This window comes from Anser anser (assembly GCF_964211835.1).
Source record: "Anser anser genome assembly, chromosome: 4".
In the NCBI taxonomy this organism is placed as follows: domain Eukaryota; kingdom Metazoa; phylum Chordata; class Aves; order Anseriformes; family Anatidae; genus Anser; species Anser anser.
In genome coordinates this window covers 76,098,957-76,119,627 of record NC_139724.1, presented here as the reverse complement: position 1 = coordinate 76,119,627, position 20,671 = coordinate 76,098,957, and the positions used below count along the sequence as shown (strand labels likewise).

Genomic DNA, 20,671 nt, shown 5'->3' with positions numbered 1-20,671 from the left:
GCGAGCCATCAGTATTTTGTAAAGAGCAGACAGACGAGGGAGTTGCCCGAGTACATACTTTAGAAATACAAATTAGCACTTTCCTCTTCAGCTTGTGTGTGTTTTCCTTTCAAACTAGGACGATCCTTGGCTGTGTCTCCTTTTCTTGTAGAAAACTCTGCATGAGCCTGGATCACTTGGCATGATCCTGATGCCACGTTAAATATTAAGAGCGCGTCCTGGGGGACGTGCTGCCTTCTGCTCCCCATCTGCATCTCTGCTGCGAAGATCTGCTTGCTTGGAGAGCTGAAGTCCCCTGAGTGGAAGAGGGGGATGCGTGTGGCATCTCAGTCATCCATGTGGCCAATTCTTGCTGCTGCTCCAAAGGCCATCAGTGTCCCTTGGCTTGGCTGCGGGTGGGAGACCCAAATGTTAACAAAATGGCAGAGTTTGGGGAAAAAAGTTTACTGTTTTCTCCCTTTTTAATTGAGCTATGCTGCATTTTAAAAAAAAAAAAAAGCTCTGGCAGTAATGTATTTGTTATGTGATCAGGGTTTTGCAGAAAATCCGCATATCAAATTCAGCAGCTGGAGCATCAGTTGCAGCACCCGGGAGGCTTGCCAAAGGGCTGAGCTCTGTCGCTGGGTCTATCAGCAGCAGTCGGTGTCTCAGCGTGCTTTTTTCCAGGCATCACATTAAGATAAGTTTCACGTGACTGGACGACTTGGACAGTTTCTGCAAGGGTCCGTATTAGCAATAGCAGCACAACGGGGCTTGTCCTGCCATGTGGGGCTGGAGCAGAGGATGTAGCCCATGGTGCAGGTGTGTGGGGACCTGTTTGGCAGGTAATCAATCCAATTTCACAAGGACGTGGGAAGGGTTGGTGGATATCTGGGTGACACAGCTGAGCTCAGGCTGTGTATCCTTCTCTCCATGAACTGCTTACCTTAGGAGCAGTGTTAGCCACTTGTTTTTCAAAGCATAGATCCATAGCATCAAGCAGGTCTGAGTTCCTCAAATTTGGGAGCAGCACCATCAATTTCTAAGGCGCACAGAGCCCCAGCTTGCACAAATAGTCTTTGAAGAGACTCACATCACTGTTGAACTTCCTTTGCCTGCCCAGGTGTTAGCAGGTACCTCCCTTCTCTAATGCTTGTGATGCCAAAGTGTGATTAGCAGCTCAGGTTTAAGTGCCCCTGTCTGGAAACTGTGGCTGTGGGGATGTGTGCAGGATACGGCCATCCTCAGCAGGTGCCTGGCTGTCATCTCCGAAGGGCCTGGCGGGTTTAAGTGGATCACTTCACATGGGAGAAAGCGTGATTCAGCTGTCAAGCATGGCAGCCTCTGGGAAGCGAGAAGCCTGTTGTGCTGTTGACCCTTTGAGGGGTTCAGCCTCTTGCATTTATTTGGCAGAGCTGCTCTGATGCAGTGAGGGGGGCTCGGTGCTCTGCTGTTTCCAGAAGCGGTTCTCTTCTGCTTCTCCCCCATCCTCTTCGCTGATGTGAAGCTCTACCTTGTTCCCAGGTATTACCCCCCAAAAATGGGAATTATCAGAGTTCAGCCCTTGAAAACCCTCCCTTCTCCTGAAATACGTGCTCCTGTATCAGTGTAAATCAAACCCCTTCCCCTTGGTCCAACCGAAGAAAGAGGCTGCAACTCAAATACTCTCATTTTCCCCTTAGGCTTTCTGTAGAGGGAGCAAAAATGCAGAATGAGCTCTGAGGGGGGTGATCAAGAGGAGAAACCTTCATGGGACGGATCTGGCTTCAAACCCTGCTTCTGCACAGGCAAATGTTAGCGGAGCCGCTTGGCTCGGGCAGCCTGCGGTGTGCTGGGTTTATCCTGCTGCATGTCGCATGGTGTGGAACTGGTTAAACACTTCTGCGTTCAGTGACCAGGAGCTTTCCGTCACAGGCTGCTCAGGAACTATTTAAAGCGAAGGGAAAGCACGTGTTCCTATTTATGGAGGCGGCCTATAGATACTGCACTTGCTAAATACGCTCCCAAAGCGCATGCCCCTACCTAGTGTCGGTTTTGCAGTGGGTGATTTCTTTTGATAAGAGTTGCTCGGGGGGGAGGAGGGAGAGGGAATTCCTTTATTGTATAAGGAAGCTCTGTATTTAAAAAGAAAATAAAAAAGAAATGTACTGTTTATATATTTCTACTTTGTGCCTAATCGGTGTCCTTTATTTCACCTTTAGCTCCCTACACAGCTTGGACTTGTCCCAGTGCAGGTGTACGAGTTTCTTTGGTGTCTCGGGGGCTCCCTGTAGCTGAGATATTTCTGTAATCCCCAGCACTGGTGGCATGTGAGCATCTCAACTGTGTGTGCAAGGAGATGTGCTGGCTTAGGAGTTGGACTCGATGACCCTTGTGGGTCCCTTCCACCTTGGGGTATTCTGTGATTCTTACAGGTGGGAGCCTGGATAGCCAAAACTGGGATTGCTTCATGCTTTAATGGGGAAGAATGAGAAATAACTGTACCTTAACAGTGCACTGAGTGGGTCTAGGCTGGGCTAGCACTGCCCCATGCCTCTGGCTTCCTTGGAAGATGAGCCAAATCTGCAAATGCTCCTTACTTCCAGCCACTGCCTCTCTGCAGGTCTCAGCATTCCCCCTCCAGGCAGAGGACCAGGGCTGGCCGCCTTTGGTATGAACGGCCCTACAAGCCCGGTGGCTGACCATTCTCAAATATATTGATGTATACGTGTAGACAAGCTCTTGAGGAGGGATGTGTGGGGAAAGGGGGTGTAAGAAGTGACTTCAAATGAACTGTACTCAGTAAGAGGCTCAGGCTTTACCCGTGGGAGCCCTTACTTCTGAGAGCAGCACGTGGCATACGCAGGAGCCGCTCAGCCCCTGCCTTGCACGTAGCTGAAAGCTCTTCCCAAGGACTCCGGCTTTCTATGACCCTTTCAGCCGAGAACTCAGGACTAAATCTCTTTGGAGGAAGCTTGAGGTGCGAGTGCCAAGCTGCCTGGGTCCTAGAACCACTTCTCATGCCTCTTACTGGCTGAGGGCTGTTGAGTGTGAGAGCAGCCTGAAGTCTGGGGGCCTTGGTGTGTTTTGGGATCAGCGGGGGGCTGCCTGGAGCCCTTTGAGGTGCGGGGAACACCCTGGAGAGATGGGGAGAGCTGGGTCCTGTGTGAACAAAGGCAGCGTGATGCTGCAGGAAGCTTCTCCTGGGCTGCCAAAGCCAAAAGCCCTGGGGCGCTCCGAAGGTCTGGCATGATGAGGAGGAGGCTTTGCCACACGCGAGGCTTTGGTGGAGGCTGGGAGGGAGGTCAGGCCCTACAAACTCTGAACAGTTGGGCTCCAGGGGGAAGGCAAAGCCAGCTGCCACCCAGCCTCGCAGAGTTTTGGGGCACTTTGCTAATTCAGCAGCCCCCAAGGGAAAGCCGCAATGTCCTTTTGCTCTCCCAGCTGTCTTCCTCCAGTGGTGGTGCCCAGGACAGCCCCAGGTCCCTGCGGGGGGCACAGGAGCAGCCTGGAGAAGCCGGGGAGGGGACACAGGGTGGGCAGGACGTCTCTGTCACCTCTGGCTGTCACTGCGGGGACCTTCAGCTGCTGGGCACCCGCTTGTGACCTCAGGCAGCCTGGCAGGGCCGTACCCTGCGAGGTGCAAGGTGCCCTGGTAAAGCAAAGCCTAATAATAGTCTGCTGGCACGTCAGCACCGTTTGGTGCAGGTCCCAGCTCAGGAAGGAAGGGGTCGGATGGGGACGTGTCCCCCCCCCACACACCTCATCTATCCTTCACCACCAGGACACACATACACTGTGCTGCCAGGAGCTTTTCAGGAGGGGATTAAACACCCTTTGGCCAAAAATGCCACGGATAAAGGGCTCAGAGAGGCGCCAGGTCCTACGGATGCAATTTTTGGGACCCTCAGCACTGGTTTTTCCCTATAGGAGGTCTTGGCATGGGGAGCACAGAGACGGGGAGCTTTTAGGGTGGCTGCATCTGGGCTTTCCTCGCTGACCCGAGGAGTGTGTCAGCACGGTTCCCCTCCTGATGTCCTGATTTGATTTTAAATGGAAACATAGTTGGCGCGTTCCTCCCTTTCTGTGCTTCCCATCCCTATAAAGGATAAAAATATTTCCCTGGGGTGAGCCAGGTCTGCAGGGGGGTCCATTGCTGCCCCCAGTTGGAGCAAAGCTGCCGAGAAAGGGCTCATCTCCTGTCGGTGGCATTTGAGCACCCAGAGATGCACCCAGAGGGAAAAGCAGATGAAAATAATGGAGGGGTCAGGTAGCTCAAGTTCCAGCTGTAAGAGACAAAAGAGCCTCCAATTCTAGATTTTTATTATTATTATTTTGTGTTTGGGGTGTTTCTTATTCGCTTGTTTTTCCTGTTTTGTTGTTGTTTGCATTTCTTTCCCTCCTAGGCACCCAAACCCGCTGTTTTTCATCAGGGATTTAATCTGCTGCGAGCAGCTGCCATCTAGGGGACGGACAGAAGAAGACAAGGGGTGGTTTTGCTGTCAAAGCTGCCAGGTTTGCCCCAGCACACGAGGCTCCCACCGCCTCCAGCCCACCCCCGGGGGGCTCTCCTGGGCACCAAGCTCAAGCGGGGAGCATCCCCGGGAGCCTTCCTGCTGCTCCCCCCGGGCCTCATCCTGCTGATGCTTGGAAGAGGCTGGGCCAAGAGCACTTTTTCTGCACCACCTGCTTCTCTCCAGCTCAAATTCGGGTAGGACGGAGGCATAACGTCAGCACTCTCACTGAGGAGGGATGTATGTTGTCTTTATCTCGGCCCCAAAAAATGAAATCAGTACCCACCTCGCTGCGGATACCTAAAACCGGGCTCTACCCAAGCCCTTGGAGATGAGAGAGCAGCAGGTGGAGACAGAGCATGTCCCCCACTTGGCCATCACTTGGAGTAAGAAATGAGCTCTAACGACAGCAGCTTGCTAATGAGAAGTTGGCAAATGGGTGCCTGGGGCTGCGAGCCAGAGCTGTGGGGCTGAAGGGTTTGTGCTGGAAACCCCAGCTAAGTGCTCATTTCTCACCCTTTCCTCTTCAATTTTTGGCTTTTCGCTTCCTCTCTGCTCGCTTCATCAGCCCCACCAGGATTTAGCCCCCCCATAGGCACCTTCTGCCCCCCAAAACTCCTCAGGGCGGCTTTCAGAGCCCTGGGGGCTCTCCCAAGGGTGCAGGCAGCCTCAGGCTTTGCAGGCTCCAGCAGAGGGAGCGTGGCCACGACCGATGCCAGCCCCTCTCCTGCTCAGCAAAAAATGTGCTTTTCTGAGATGAGTTATGTGCTCTGGATGGTGTTTTCCTGTGAGCTTCCCAACTGCACCCCAGCTGCTCGGACAGCACCATGCATGGGGTGCCTTTAGCATGGCCAAAAGCTTTTTTTTTTCCCAAAAGCTTTTTTTTTTTTTTTTTTTTTCTGACTATTTTGGGGAAGGTCCAGTGGGGAAAAAAAAAATAAATCAGAGACCCAACTCTGAGTGTTTTAAGTCACTATTAGGTCATTAGCTTCCCAAATCTACTTTGTCTTTTCTTTTGGTGGAAAAAGGATTTTATACAGAAAGCATAAAAAGGTCTGCATAAAATGGACCATAAAATGGTCAGGTTGCTGGCCAGCCCACCGTGACAGTGGGTTTAGTCCCTCTGGTTCCAAATCAGAGAGGGTTTGGATGCTCCCTGGGGTCTCTGGAGGCAAGAGCCGCCTGTACTGATGCTCCTTGAAGGCATCAAGTGATTAATTTCATCCATCTGGGCAGGCTCTGCGTGCTCGGAGGGAGAAATGTCAACACCTGCGATGCCTGCCTTGGGATGCCAATCCCACAGACTTTGAGAGCTCGAGGACCTGGGAGTTAATGAGATTTCTCAACATTTGCATATTAATAACTGTGCCTATCACCTTGTCATTAGAGTTAATAGGAATTAATGTGAACAATTAATAGTTAAAATAGCCGCTCGTAGAAGATGGAGGAAGACATCTGGGCAAAGATTTGGGCACTGCCTTCGTGTGGCACGGAGAAGCTGAACCCGGACTTGCTTCTCCAAACCCTTGCCTTGCTCTCCAAGAAGGGTTTTGGACCCTGGCTACCTGGCATCTTCAGCTTTATTTTCTGCTGGGTTCATCCATCGTTCTCTAGCAGCAGCCCAGCTCCCCCAGCCCTCTGCTCCCTGCCCAGCCAAAGCTGCAGTTAGCAGCTAAAGGTGCCCTGCCCACTTCCTCCCCTAATTGCCATTAAATGCAATTAGTGCTTCCCAGAGTGCCCCAGAAGCAAGTGTCTTAGCAAGGTCACCACGGCCTGCAGTTAGAGAAATGTTGCGCTAAGGCTTTCAGCGAGGAGAAAGTTTAATTATTACTATTATTACTTTTAATCCTTCCTTCACACAACGATTGGCTTTTTCCCTCCTGTTTTCCCCCAAATCAGCTGTCAGTCCCCATGCAGGGAAGATGCCCCCAGATGCTCGCTGCGTGTCCTTTTCCAGGGCTTTTGCCACTTACCGAATTGTCAGAGCAGCTCATTCCCCCTGGGAAAGGGGTAAAACCCCTTCTTTTGGAGTTCCCCCGAGCTGCACGGATGTTGGGATAAAATGTAGGCTGTATCCTACAAAAATGGGACTGGGGGGGCAGAGAGGGATGTTCATCCTGCTCCCTGAAGCTGTTGCAGGCTCCCTACCGTAGGCAGCATATAGGGGCGTGAGCCAGAGCAGAGGGGCCACGATGTTCATCTGCTTTAAAAGCGCTTCCAGGGAAGCTGGAAAAACCCCTCCCAGCTGGATGGGCTTATTTTGGGGTGAATTCGTGTGTTTTTCGAGACAGCAAAACCTTTCCGTCCCACGGCAGGGAGCTCTGCAGCCCTGCCTTTCTCTCTGGAAACGCAGGGCGAGTTTTTCCACCAGGTGTCAGGATGGGGACGGCAGGTTGTCTGGGCGTCAGGCACATCCCGTCCTGTCCCCTACCCAAACAGCAAGAGGGAAATCCACCCCTAGCGCAAAACTCATCCCCAGCTCGGAGAGCGAGGAAGAGGAAGGCGCAGCTTCAGCGCAGCCTGCCCCGGAGGCAGCTGCTTCAGGCGATGCTCGTCGTGTTCCCCAGGTGCTCAGCACACGGAAACACGTCCCAGGTGTGCAAGCAGCTCGTGTGCTCCTCTCCTGAGGGGTGCAGGATGGGACCCGCGCTGTCATCCCCCCCCCCCAGAGGAGACTCCTTTCCCCTGCTTTTGCCCCCTGGTTTAAAAACCGGAGCGATCCCGGCACCAAAGCACCCACGAAGCATTTAGCAAGGGGAGCTGGTGGAGTAATCTGCCTGCTCCTGCCTGGTTTGGTTTTCCTCTCCGCTTCCATTTCACCGGGGTAAGGAGAAGGCTCATCCCCCAGCCAAGTGAACGCAGGACCTCCTACCAGCAGGGTGGGGGAAAAAAAAGGCATGGAGCGGGGAAAGAACCCCCCTCCTGCAAAATAATCCCCTTGGCAATCCTGGAAGAAAAAAAAAAAAAAGCAGGGAAGGCTGCTCCCGGTCCTGCACGCCCCCAGAGCCTGATCTCACTCGCACAGGCTTCTCCTCGCCGCAGGATCGCATCCAGGGGCAGCTGCCCAAATTCCAGCCCTCCCCTCCGGGTCCCCAGGCTCCTGCAGGGTGCAAGGACCCGGCTTTTGCTCTCTGCCCCCCCCCCCCATCCCTCCCTGGTCCTTGCTCTCCCCTGGGGCTCGGGCAGAGCCTGGAGCATCGGGGTCCCTGCCTGGGAGGGGCGGTGGGAGGGACCGGGGAGGGAAGGAGGATGCTCCGGGGGTGGCTCTTCGCTTTCTCTCCTGCCCGGAGCTCGCAGGGGCTCGCTTGGAGGATGTCTCACCCCCTCGGCACAGGTAACGGGATCCCCATCGCCCTGGGAGGGGAGAACGTGAAGGGGAGGAGGGGGCTGCGATATGGTTCGGGTTTATTAAAGCTCCCTTCGAGGGGAAAAGGGGCTCTGAAGAAGCAAGATGCGGGTTGTGCGTGATGCTCGGAGCCCTGCGCTGGGTGAGCCCTGCACCGGGCGAGCCCTACCCCAAAGTTTCCCCACCGATGGCTGGGAAATACTCACAGGGGTGAGTAAAGGAGTGGGAGTGTGGCTGTGCTCGTGGGGGCTCTCGTATGCTCGGGGGGATGCCCAGGGCTCTGGGAAGCCCTGACCTGCGTGGTACCCGGGGCAGTGATGCTACGCGTGCCCTGTGTACGGCATCGTGTGCGGCTGTGACACCCCCCGTGCATGGGTTTGCAGCCTTGGGGCTGAAGTTTGTGTGCTGACACCCGCAGGAGATGTGTGGGCACGGGCTTTGCAGCTGTGGCTGTGCTGTCACCCCCCCTCTCCTGTGTTCACACGGGGGAACACGCCTGTAGGCGCAGGGCGTTTGCCGGGATTTACGCCTTAAAGAGGAGCAGCAGCACGGCTCGGCAGCAAGGCGAGGCAACACGAGCAACCACAATTATCTGCTGGTGTCTGTCCTTCTGGAAAAGCAGGCAATTAGGCAGCCATTGCAGACGGAGCGGGCAGCCTGTGCTGCTTGAATAGTGGGGGCGAGCTCTCCCCGAGCATCCTCCCGCAAACCGCGCGCCTTCACGCAGACTTGGGAAGCGGCTCCTTGCCGAGCACGTGAGACCCAGCCGCAGCTCTGGGGGAAAAGAGAGAGGGCTGGGGAGGGGAGGGAGAGGGGGGGGTGTTTTATTTTCGTTGCCTGATTGCGATAAAATGTTCTGGTTTGTCGCTGGAGGTGTCACTGCTGGGAGAACGCCGCTGCCCGCCGCGGTGAGCTCAGAGCATGCTGCTGAGGGCTGGCCCCAGGAGGTTTCTGGAGCAGCACCTTCTCTTCGTGGGGAACGCAGAGCAGCAGCACCCGGCTCGGAAAGCTCTCCCGAATCCCTTCATGCCTGAGGAACCCTCCTCAGCCGAGCCAGAGCTGCCCTCCTCCAACCTCACCAACGCCACGGACTGCGGCGAGGAGATCCTGCTCTATGGGGACACCGAGAAGATCGTCATCGGAGCCGTGCTCTCCATCATCATCCTCACCACCATCGCGGGCAACGGGCTGGTCATCATCTCCGTCTGCATCGTCAAGAAGCTCCGGCAGCCCTCCAACTACCTGGTGGTGTCCCTGGCGGCCGCCGACCTGTCGGTGGCCTTCGCTGTCATGCCTTTCGTGACCATCACGGACCTGCTGGGGGGAGAGTGGCTCTTCGGGAAGGTGTTTTGCAACGTCTTTATCGCCATGGACGTGATGTGCTGCACCGCCTCCATCATGACCTTGTGCATCATCAGCGTGGACAGGTAAGGGGGGAGGCGGATGCCATGCAGGCTTTACTATTTGGTTGGGGGCCACCAGGATTTTGTTCATTCACCAGAATCGTGTTCGTCTTGGGTCGGTGCTGCTGCATGTGTTTTCTGGGTGTGCAAGGTGGGTGAGGGCTTTCTGTATGGATTAGGTGCCCTTTGGAGGAGCTGAGCTTAAGGTGCTTTCTTGGGTAACTTCTCTAAGTCCTTGCTTAGTCCTCCCCCTCTGTGCAGCTGCTTCGTGTTCTTCCCTGGCTGGTGGAAGAGAGCCTAGGGGATAGACTTTGCCCATCCGCAGCTCCACGGAAGGAGGTTGGGCCATAAAAGCATTCAACAAAACAAAAAAAAAAAAAGTGCATATGCTGTGAAAATCCAGGTATGGAGCATCAGGAGCCCAGTCCTGTGCGATGCTCTGTTGCTCCCTAGGCTCGTGCCTTGGCCAAGGGTGCCGGCAGCTCCCCCAGCCCACCCCAAACCCAGAAACCCCTGGTACCCCAAATCCAGAAACCCCTGGTGTAGCTCAAGGTGTGCATTTGTGGGGTGTTGCTGGCTTCAGCTCCCACACCTGGAGCGGAGAGGGAAAGGCCGAGCCCGTCTGGCAAACTGGCGAGACTCGGGCAAGCCAGCACCCCCGTGGGGCTAATTATAGCAGCTGCGTCATTAGGGACATTGTGCTGACGAGCCGGTGGGACGGATCCAGATCTGACGCGCACGCTGGCTTCCTTGGGGGGGGTTGGTTTGGTTTATGCTGGCACCGCGAGCCGGGCTGGTTGGTGATAAGAGCCTGCGTGCCTCCAGCCGTGAGCTGGTGTTTGTAGCCGCCTGTGCCCGTGTCCTGGCCACGGTGGCCATGCCACCACCCTGGTAGCTTGCCATTCCAGTGTGGCACCGGCTGACAAAGCAGAAAGGCCAGAGAAAACCCAGGTGCTGCAGCAGCGAGCAGCATCTCACGCTCCCAAGCCCTCTCCCCTGCCAGCCTCTGCTCCCACAGCAGGTTTTCTGACCAGGCGCTGCTGGTCGGAGAGCAAAATCCCCGGCCAACCGCACGGAGAGGTCCTGCTCTGCTGCTGAACTTGCTGTGCTTCCATAAACAGCCTGTTCCTAAAAAGCAGGTGTAGCCAGAGCTGTCAGGAGAAAAGTCTGCCTTGGTGAGAGGGAAGAGAGCAAATGCAGCAATGGGATATGTGAACGTCTCCTCTGGATGAGTGAGGAGCAAAGCAGCAGCTATGTATGAATCAGATTGGCTTTGCTTTCCAAATTTTCCTTTCCAAATTTTCCTTTCCAAATTTTCCTTTCCAAATTTTCCTTTCCAAATTTTCCTTTCCAAATTTTCCTTTCCAAATTTTCCTTTCCAAATTTTCCTTTCCAAATTTTCCTTTCCTTTCCTTTCCAAATTTCCCTTCCCTTCCCTTCCCTTCCCTTCCCTTCCCTTCCCTTCCCTTCCCTTCCCTTCCCTTCCCTCCCCTTCCCTTCTTCCCCATCCCCTTCCTCATCTTCATTCCCCATCCCTCTTTTGGAGACCCCCGCCCCAAACACACCACCCAGGACAGACCCTTTAGGACAACCATTACAACCCATTCGTGCAGACCGCGGCACAAACTCCTTCCACAGGAAAATGATGGAGGTGCTTGTGGGCACCCGACTTTTTGAAGGCACATCCCTTCCCAGCACATCCAGACGAGCTTTGGAGGGTTCCGAGGAGCCCCGAAGAAGGTCAGCATCCTACAGCATCCCAAAAATGCTTCCAGCACCCCTGCACCCATCTCTGATCCCTGCTGCAGCATAGCCGGTGCTGGCTGTGCAAGACCCGCTGTCCTTTTTGGGTGAGGAAAAGGGAGCTGCAGCAAAGGAACCAGCACAGGTTTGGGTGTTTTTAGACAAATCTTGACCCTTCTGGGCTTCAGACCTCAACAGGGTGATGGAGGAAGGAGCTGGGAGGGCAGGAGGCTGCTGCAGAGCCCGGCTCTCCTAGCACGGGCTCGCTCCTTGTGTGCATCCATGCAGGGACTGTTCCATGACGCGAGGCATTTGCTCGCAGACCTTCACCCCCCCCCCAAAAAAAATGTTGAAGTTGAGCAGTGTGAGAGGAGTTTTCAGAGATGCAGGGGACAAGAGAAAAAGAGTAAAAGGCTGTAATTTCAGCCAAGGGAGGGCCAGTGGGGCAGCAGAACGGGGTGGATGTCCCCATGGCTGCACCCACCTCAGGCTTGGACAGCCGGATGGGCTCAGTCCACCCCATGCTCAAGGAGGGAAGGGGAATATTTGGGATGTCCTCTGATGCCCTTGAGGAGGATCAGGTGGCTGGGGCATTATCCCGCTGCTTTCTGCCCCAAGGGTCCCCAGGAACAGGCTGCGAGCTGCAGGGATTGCCCTGAGCACCCCAAAAGTCATCATTGCTCCTCGTCAACCCACCAGCCTCACTCCCCCAGGCAGTCGATGGAGGTGGGTGGAGGGATCCAGGACCATGCCTGTATGGTCACCTCCTCCTGACCTTGGGATGGGCACGATCTGGGGCTTAACCCCTGCCGGAAACATCTCCAAAATCAGACATTTCAGCTTCTGTGCTGAGACAAAGCAGAGCTAAAACAAAAGAGTTGCTGAGCTTGCACAGAACCTGCAATTCTTGCTCCAAAAGAGATGAAAAGGCTGTTCAACGGGGGGCTTACTGAAATTTCCACCAGTTTCCAATTTCTCCTGCCTTGCAAGAAAGAAGAGGGACAGCACCGGTACTTCCTTCCCTCGGCATATCCTGGGATGCACAGAATCATCGAACCACAGATGGTTTGGGTTGGAAGGGACCTTAAAGATCATTTAATGACCTTAAGGATCATCTGATAGCATCAATGCTTCCTCTAGTCCTGTCCTGATGGCGATGTGGTCCGCACCGTCAGGCAGCTGCCTGCTCCTACCAGAGAGGAGGTCATAATTTTTATCGATGGCCAAAGTGTCCTCACACTTTGGTTAGCTTAGGTATAAAAGATGCTCGGTTTGCCCAAGATGACAGGTACTATTAAAACGTAGGCTGCTACTATTGATTATTAATGCAGAGCACTTTCTAAAAGCCTCTTGATTGAAGCTGGTAGAACGAGTCTTGTCTGAAGGGGAGTTTGATTGATTTTCTTTTAAATCAGAAAAAAAATATATGCTGGAAACGTCTATCTTTCTCTTACATTTTTCTTATATAAAAGCCTGCCAAAGTTATAGATTCTTTATTGCCAAAAAAAAAAAAAAAGGAAAAAAAAAACAAACGTTCGGATGTTCAGCTTTTGATGAAGCTCTGTAAAAATGCCAAGCCACTGATAAAAGTAGCCCCTCAAAGTGTTTAAAATTTTCTTGGTGGAGGAAAAAGTCTCTGTCCATTTCCCAGGCAGAGACTGGAGCTCTTCCTTCTCCTTGGTGAGTGTTTCCTACCCGAAATCAGATAGTAGGCTCCAAACTGATGTTGTCCCCGGTAGAAGGGATGCCTCCTGAAAGAGTCAGGGGATGAAACCTGCACTTTTCTGGTTTGCCTCTCCTTTGTCCTTCGTCTGAGTGTGTCCCAGGCCATGTGGGTCCCTGTGCTATAACTCCAGCTGGACGACTAGCTCCCGTGGGTGCTCCCACCACCCCTGGCTTTGGGCATGGGCACTTGACCCCCAGCTTCCCACCGTCCTCCACCTGGAGGTCTCTTCTCCTTCAGCAGGATGAAGCCTGGAAGCAGGTACGGAGCTTAAACTTGACCAAAAAAAGGCCAAATGGGGTGTAGCAAAAGAGTGGGGTTCAGGAAACCTCAGCTCTGGGTTCGTTTGGTCTCAGCTGACCTGCATGGGTGTGAGTTGGTCCTCTCCCAGCTCACCGGCTGCAGCACGGAGATGGGAGCACCTTGGAGAGGTTTTGCTTCCCTTTATTATTTAATCCCTGATGTAAGGATTCAGTGGTTGCCGTTCAGCTTGGAATAAATGTCCTGAATCTGTTGGTCCAGGGGGCTGGGGCAGGGCTCGGGTTGCACCAGTGGAGCAGGGATGTGGAACATCCCCTTTTTTTTTTTATTATTTTTTTGATGGAACAGCAAAAATTGGTCACCATCAGCTCGGCGTGGCACGGTCCCGCAAAGTCGCACAAATCTCCAGCAAATCACTGTTCCAGGAACTGGCTTTTGTTACCTGATTACCGCTAAACTTGATTAACAACAACACACACACACAAATGAATCAGAGCGAGGGAATTCGATTTACATCCCAGTGCCTGCCCGTGCAAGCGCACCTCCCGCACTGCTGTGGATGCTGGTCTCTCATCACAACTATAGTCAGAGACCCCAAAACGGCCCCGTGTCCTCCAGCAGTGACGGCACAGGGCACCCGTGGATGAATTGTGTCAGCTCTGTCTGCCTTTTAAATCTCGTCACTGTGCATTTTGCTGGGCTAGCCTGTAAATTCCTTGAAGTTTCAGCAAATCCCGAGTGGGTCGGCTTCTAAAGAAACCTCGGTGATGGCATAACAAAGGACATCACAAAGTGCAGCAGATATTAGCGAGCAAAGTTCTTGGCCTGGATTTGTGATTTTTGGGTACTGAATTTGGAGATGCACCAGCAGGGCATGGGTCCCTCCCAGCTCAAAGGCCACCGAGCCTGCAGCAGGAGGGATTTGGGGCAGCATCTCTCCACCCCAATCCTTCAGCCCCATTCTCACCGAGCTCAGAACAGGCAAGAAGGACGAGGTGGTATTTTTTGGAAGTACAGCACTAAAACCATCCCCGTTGCCCATCGCCATCCCACCAGGTCTCATCCTTCCCAATGCAGACAGGTTTTCCAAGGGGTTATGGGGTTAAAAGCCTTTTCTTGAGAGATTGCATTGCCTTCACACCCACAAACATCATCCTGCTGTCTGTGCCACCTCTGGGTGTTCAAACAACATCGGTGGGTGTGTAGAGTTGTGCTTGGTTTGTATTTTTTGTTTGTTTGTTTGTTTGTTTTGTGACTTAGACCATCTGAAGAAAATACAGACAAAAATAGAAAAAGAATAATTCATCGAATGAAGTAAAATTCATTTTATTTGGGATTCAGGTGAGAATAGTTTGGGCTTTGAATTTATTTGGCACTGGAGAGGGAACAGAGATAATTTTTTTAATTTCTGTCTTTTTCCATTCTTGGGGGAGGATTTGGAGAAGGAAAAAAAATCAGGGAAGAAAAATCTGCTAACACCTACAGTGAGATGGTTTGAGCGTTGGAAAAAAAAAAAATAATGATACAGCAGGAGTACAATTCTCCGCAGAAATTTTCCTTTTGGGAGAAAAGTCCGTTCTTCCCCAGAAATGCTTTTAGCAAAAAAACTGTCCATACAGCTGCTGTTCTCACTTCCCCTCCGGCCTGACCCAGTTTATCCCAGGCAATTCAGAGGTGACTTGATCCTGCCTAAAAATGCCTACAAATTCCTGACAGCGGCCAGGGTTTGAGGCAAAGAGGCTGTAACCTAAAACCACGCAACAGCTGGAGGGTTTTTTTGCAGTTGTTGAGATGGAATAGGAGGTTTTCCAGTGGGAACACGGGCTGGCAGTGGCCAAATCCCTGCTGATTTATTAGTGTACAATTGCAACTTATCAACTAACAGTTGACACAATGCCTAAGTCATATAAATCCTCCCAAGCCTGGGGATGTTTCAAAAATCACATGCTGTAGTCTAACCAGGAGCTGATGTAGTAGCTGATGTTGTCTCCATCCCCCTTCAATCAGACTAACAAGATTAATAACTCCAGGCATCAAAATTTATGAATCCATGGGTCACCACAGGCTTTTGGCATCTCCCACTGGGACTTCCATCCATTTAACTCCCCAGGGACACCACCTCTTCAGGAGCAAACAGCCATCCATGGGAGCAGCCTGCTCCAGATGTTTGCAATAGGCACTTGATCCGGTCTTGGTTTCCAAAGATCATTTCCAGCAGATGTTGCAGGAACATTTGGGTTTGCCCTAATATTGCAGGCTGGATGGAGAGGGGGATGATGTGTTGTACTGAATGCGGTGTGCAAGCATTAGTCTGTGGACCACCCCTCTCCTTCCTGGGGGTTTCCCTGGGTGGGCAATAGGCTGGAGTGATCTACGTGCCATCACTGGAATTTGTTGTGAGTTCTCTGTACAAACTAGTTCTGGTAGAAAACTAAGCTTTTCTTAAGATTTTTTAATCCCAAGGAAGCCACGTGGAGCCCAGACTGACCTCAGCAATTCAATGGCATCTTGTGTCATGCACGGGTTGGCTGCAAGAAAGCAGGGGAAAAAAACTGAAATGGGATTTTAGGCTAGAGAGCTGAAGTGTGTGAAGTTGGGGAATTCCCTTCTTGTGAATTTCATGTGGGGAATTCACTTCTTTTTCCCTCTCCAAGGCTGAAATCCTCCTGTGATGGAGCATGGAAAGCTGATGAGGAATGAAAATCACCCAGCACCAACCAAATGCAGTCATATCTTGCAACCCTCCTAAGCTCTGCAACACTTCTCCTAAGCTTTGCAACTCTTCTTTTTCCAGGTATCTGGGGATCACCCGGCCGCTGACGTACCCCGTGAGACAAAACGGGAAGCTGATGGCCAAGATGGTCTTCATCGTTTGGCTCCTGTCCGCCTCCATCACGCTTCCTCCTCTCTTCGGCTGGGCCAAGAACGTCACGGTGGAGAGGGTCTGTCTCATCAGCCAGGACTTCGGGTACACAGTCTACTCCACGGGGGTTGCCTTCTACATCCCCATGGCGGTCATGCTCGTCATGTACAGCCGGATCTACAAAGCCGCCAAGGTGAGCGCCGAGAAGCACCGCTTCATGAACTTCCCCAAGCACTATGAAGAGGAGGGCGTCTACTGCCTGGAGGCCTCCAGCCGGGGCCACCACAGCTCCAAGCGCACCAAGGCGGTGGAGGAATGCGCCACCCTCTCCAAACTGCTCCGGCAAGACCGAAAGAACATTTCCATCTTCAAACGGGAGCAGAAAGCGGCCAGGACCCTCGGTATCATCGTTGGGGCCTTCACGTTTTGCTGGCTCCCGTTCTTCCTGATGTCGACGGCTCGGCCTTTTATCTGCGGCATCCACTGCAGCTGCATGCCGCTGCGGTTGGAGAGGACTCTGCTCTGGCTGGGGTACACCAACTCCCTCATCAACCCCTTGATTTACGCTTTCTTTAACCGAGACTTGAGGACTACTTTCTGGAACCTCCTGAGGTGTAGGTACAGGAACATCAACAGGAGACTCTCCGCCGCCAGCATGCACGAGGCCCTGAAAGCCACAGAGAGGCACGAATGCATCCTGTAGAGCCGTGTCCTCTAGCTCAGTGCCTGACCGATGAACTCCTGCCCCTCCATTTCAGGTTCCTTGCTTTCCCCCCCCCTCGGGGCTGGAAGAAACCATGCGTGCCGTTGCCCCCATCAGATGTCGCTGCTGAGAGCGGCACCCTTCCCTCACCCCAGGAGGAGACGTCGCTCTCCTTGCCCTGCGGGGGAACGAGCGGGCAGCCTTCCCTTCTCACCATGCCCAAGGTGGGAGCTGAGACCGGGAGGGATCCAAGGTCTACCACCAACTGTGGGCAAGTCACACCACCTCTCTGTGCCTCGGTTTTCCCATCTGTTAAAAAAAAATAAAAAATAAAAAAATAAAGGAAAAGCAACTCCTCCCCTCCCCCAACCAACCAAAACAAAACAAAACAAACAAAACAACAAAAAAAAACCTTGATAAACTATGGCTCTCCACCTTCAAAAAGGGCTCTAAGGTCAGTGGAGAGCACAGGACATACTATGTAAAGATGATGCTGGCTGCACTTCTCTTATCAGCTACAACAGCAGCAACAGGCTCCATCGTAGATCCAGGCACTCATGACATCCCAGCTTATAGGAACTCTTCCCACCGATGTAATTGCATTCTGCACACTGAGCTCGTGTCCAGGTTTGCACGTCAGAGCCGTTATACCAATGACCCTCCTTCCCCTCACACTGTAGCACTGCGGCACTTGAAAGAGGCGCGCTCGCGGGATGCAACACAACTGAACACCAAGTTCCCTCTGTGGTTGGATAGGACAATCTGATGGCGTCCTCATCAGGGAGATGGCCAGTGAGCAGAGGATGGATGTGTTCATTGGGGTGTACTCTAATTCATTCTCAGACAAGTGATGTGTGTTCATAATTTGTGGCTAATTGACGCTATAAAAGCACGCTTTGGTTGACAACAGAAAAAAGTATATAATTTCTCTGACAGCTTTACAGTGCTTCAGTATGATGTCCAGCAAGCTTGAAAAAATACACTAAAAGTGATGTATCTTTTTTTAAAAAATACAGACTGGTTTCTTTATTTCTGTGTATTTTCTTTGGGCATTTGGGTTTATGGTCATGTGATGATAGGGCTTGTCTTCCTGCAGCCCCCTTTGCTTTTGACCTTGTTTTTCTTCAACAGGGTGTCCAGTTTAGACTGGTGATCCACAAGTTTCCAAATGAGCAGGGCAACTGGCTCAAGCTCACTGGGAATGTCCCAAGGGGCCAAGAGGTTGGGCACAGCAAGGTGTCCAGTTGTTCTTCTGCTTCACATTCAGAGCCTAGCCCCTTCGGCTCAGAGGCTGCTGTGCAACTCCACAGTCACATAGTCCTGTCCAGAACCAGCATGAAACCCAGACTCACTGAACTGCCTAGTTATATGCCAGTATTTAGGATGTGTCCTGCAATGTTCTGCCAAGGAGGGATGTCATTGCCCAGGAAAACCTGAGCAGTGTCCCTGTGATGACCTGTGGCCTTACATCCTGCAAAACAGAGATCCCAGGGACACAACAAGGCAGGAAAAGGCGTGCGCGTACCCTCACTGTCCTTCTTCCACATTGCTCCCACATGAATGTGTGCTAAACCTCTTTCCCATGTCAGTGCCTGGCCACCTTGGTGCACTTTGCTACTCATCACCTTTCCCCAGCTTGACTGCAGTTTCTCCTGATGTCTCTGCTTCCAGGTCCCTACAACAGGTCCCCCCATACCATGTCTCTAGGGCACACTTTGCCCATCTCAGAACCAGCTTATCAAAGACAAACCCTCTCCTTCCAGAAAACACCGCGGGCAGCATCAGCTCTATCACAATATTTTAGCAGCAGCTGGTCACTGGATCTGGCCAGCCACAGGGACATGAATTTGCTTCAGGGTCTGGTTTCCTCCCTGGGCTCCCCACCTCCTTCCCTGCCACAGAGCTAGCAGTGCCCTTTTGACTGCTCTGTCTGGATTAAAACTAACCAGCTGCTAATTCAGAACGTCTCATCCGGATGTGAAGGTCCCAAGACAACCCGCTTCACATTCAGCACGTAGCAAGTCTGGTTGTTCTGCTGTTGTGTATATATATATATATATATGCATAAGGTCATAGTGACATGGTTTTACTCATTTTCCGCATTACGGGTTCTTAAACTGCCTTCAGAATTCATAATCTTATTTAATTCCACTGAATATCCTTGTTCTGGTGGCATGTCTAGCGCTGCTTAAAAATAGACTGTAGAAGAGCCTTGAAAAAGTGTTTGATTCTTTTAAATGAAGTCATATGGATAGTGGAGGTTTTTTGTTTGATGGTTCTTCTGGAGGAAAAAGAGAAGAGGAAAGAATATGATTCTGGATGGTCCAAAGCAAAACTTCTTGTAAGTTAGGGATCAAGAAAAATGTTGTTTTTGTTTTTGTTTTAATCTAAAAATCAACGCTTATTCTGGAATTGAACGTTTTATTTTGGTCTACAGTTATCTGTCTGATCATATTATTATTATTATTATTATTATTGTTGTTACTACTACTACTATTATTTCATTTTTAGCTATAGTTCCGCTTGAATGAATAGCTTTGTTCCCAGAAACTATTGGAAAAGCTTACATCCAAAACCATTTAAATGTGACAAGATAGATTCATCGAAACAAAACATTTTGCGCACAAATAATGAGGTGACTTGCTTGATCTTTCCAGCACTTACTGTCCCAAACTGTATTGACTTCAGCTTAAACTCTTGTCTTTTAACTCTCCAAGATGAGATTGTGCTTAGATTAAACAAAATAGCGTGCATCCAAAGACAGCAAGGCCTTCTCCATGCACGAGTGAGCACCAACCGTTTAGTTAAGCCAGTCAAGACCCTTGTAGATGTGCTGCTAAATCGTGCTGAAAATACTCCGTGTTTTGTTGTGTATTATTTTAATCAGACAGGAATCAATGCATTTAGCATCTGTAAAAAAAAAATGCTTAAAAAAAATCAGAGCCATTTTGAAACCAAGGTAAGTGTGCATGCAAGTGTCCAACCAAACCATGTAAGATTTAAGAGGCAAAAATCGGAGTTCCTTGAGAAAAGTATCAATTTAGGAGGGCAAGAGAAACTTTCACAGGCAATGAGAGATTCCCAGCAGACTAGTAGCAATGCAGTCAGAAAGAATGAGGAGCCTCGGGCAGAGAAAATTGGAGTAATTCAGGCATAAAATGAGTAGGTCTCAAGTCAGCTCTTTATTCCACTCTGCGTGCAGAGGAAATATGTACAGAAATGCACGCAAAAGTGATCTGGAGAACAAAGACAATTCTGACAAACCCCTAGGGCTGCCCCAGCTGGGGTTTGGAAAATGTTGATAACGACGTTGAGCAAAGGCAGCGGAGATCAGCTCGAGATGTAACGACAAGCCCAAGGTGGTGAAAGCCCGCGTGTCTCTGCTCAAAGAGCACCAGACCTCCCAGATCCTCTGAAGTCAGCACTTTTGTGGATGGGAAACGTGTGCTGGAGAGCCGCGAGGACAGCTCAGCAAAATCCCCACGTTTCTCACCTCCGCTCGGGTCCTGCCGCTGCTGCCATCTCCTGACGGTCACACATTATTAGGAGAGCTTCTCCATGTCAGACTGGTGCTAATCTATCCCTGGACCCCACCCCTGTAAATGGTGGATGCTTACAGAGAGAGACTGAAGCCCGGCAAAGCTGCTGTGGTACCTCTAGTGCATCCTCCTCTGCCCCAGCAATCAAAGGTTCAGTAACTTCCTGAGCCAGAAGCGCTCTTGTTTAATAACTTCCCATGGATGCTTCTCTTCTAACCTATTTATGCTTTTCCTACTCTGACATCCTGAGACAATGAGTTCCACAATCTAATTATTTTTGCAGGTGAAGAACTATCTCCTTTCCCTCATTTTGAACCTGCTGTCTGTTGAGCTCATTAGGCCGGCTAACCTTTGCATTAGAAAGGAGAATGAGGGATCATTCTCCCCATTCACCTTCCCCAGGCCAGTTATGGATTGTAGACCTCTGCCATATTCCCTCCCCAGCAGCTGGGGTTCCCAGCTGTAGTAGTGCCCACAGGAGAGGGACAGGACACCCCAGCTCTCCCATGGGATGCACAGTGTAAAGGTAGGGCCAGTACCACTATCAGGGAGATGCTACACACCATAAATGTGTTATAAAAGCCCCCAACAAGGGGGGGTACAAATGTTTTACAATTT

The 20,671-nt window shown here is 51.6% G+C and overlaps 1 protein-coding gene across 2 annotated transcripts; it reads left to right on the top strand.

Annotated features, from left to right (window-relative positions):
* Positions 1-5,707: 5,707 nt before the first annotated feature.
* Positions 5,708-17,487, top strand: LOC310898371 (5-hydroxytryptamine receptor 7-like). 2 transcript variants are annotated; one of them, XM_083833298.1, is made up of 3 exons: positions 5,708-7,806; positions 8,692-9,245; positions 15,743-17,487. In XM_083833298.1, the coding sequence occupies exons 2-3, from the start codon at positions 8,740-8,742 to the stop codon at positions 16,512-16,514; spliced, it is 1,278 nt and encodes a 425-aa protein (XP_083689424.1). In that variant the 5' UTR covers positions 5,708-7,806; positions 8,692-8,739; the 3' UTR covers positions 16,515-17,487. The 2 variants fall into 2 exon arrangements, with proteins under 2 accessions (XP_083689424.1, XP_083689425.1); XM_083833299.1 differs by having other exon boundaries at positions 7,241-7,296.
* Positions 17,488-20,671: the final 3,184 nt, after the last annotated feature.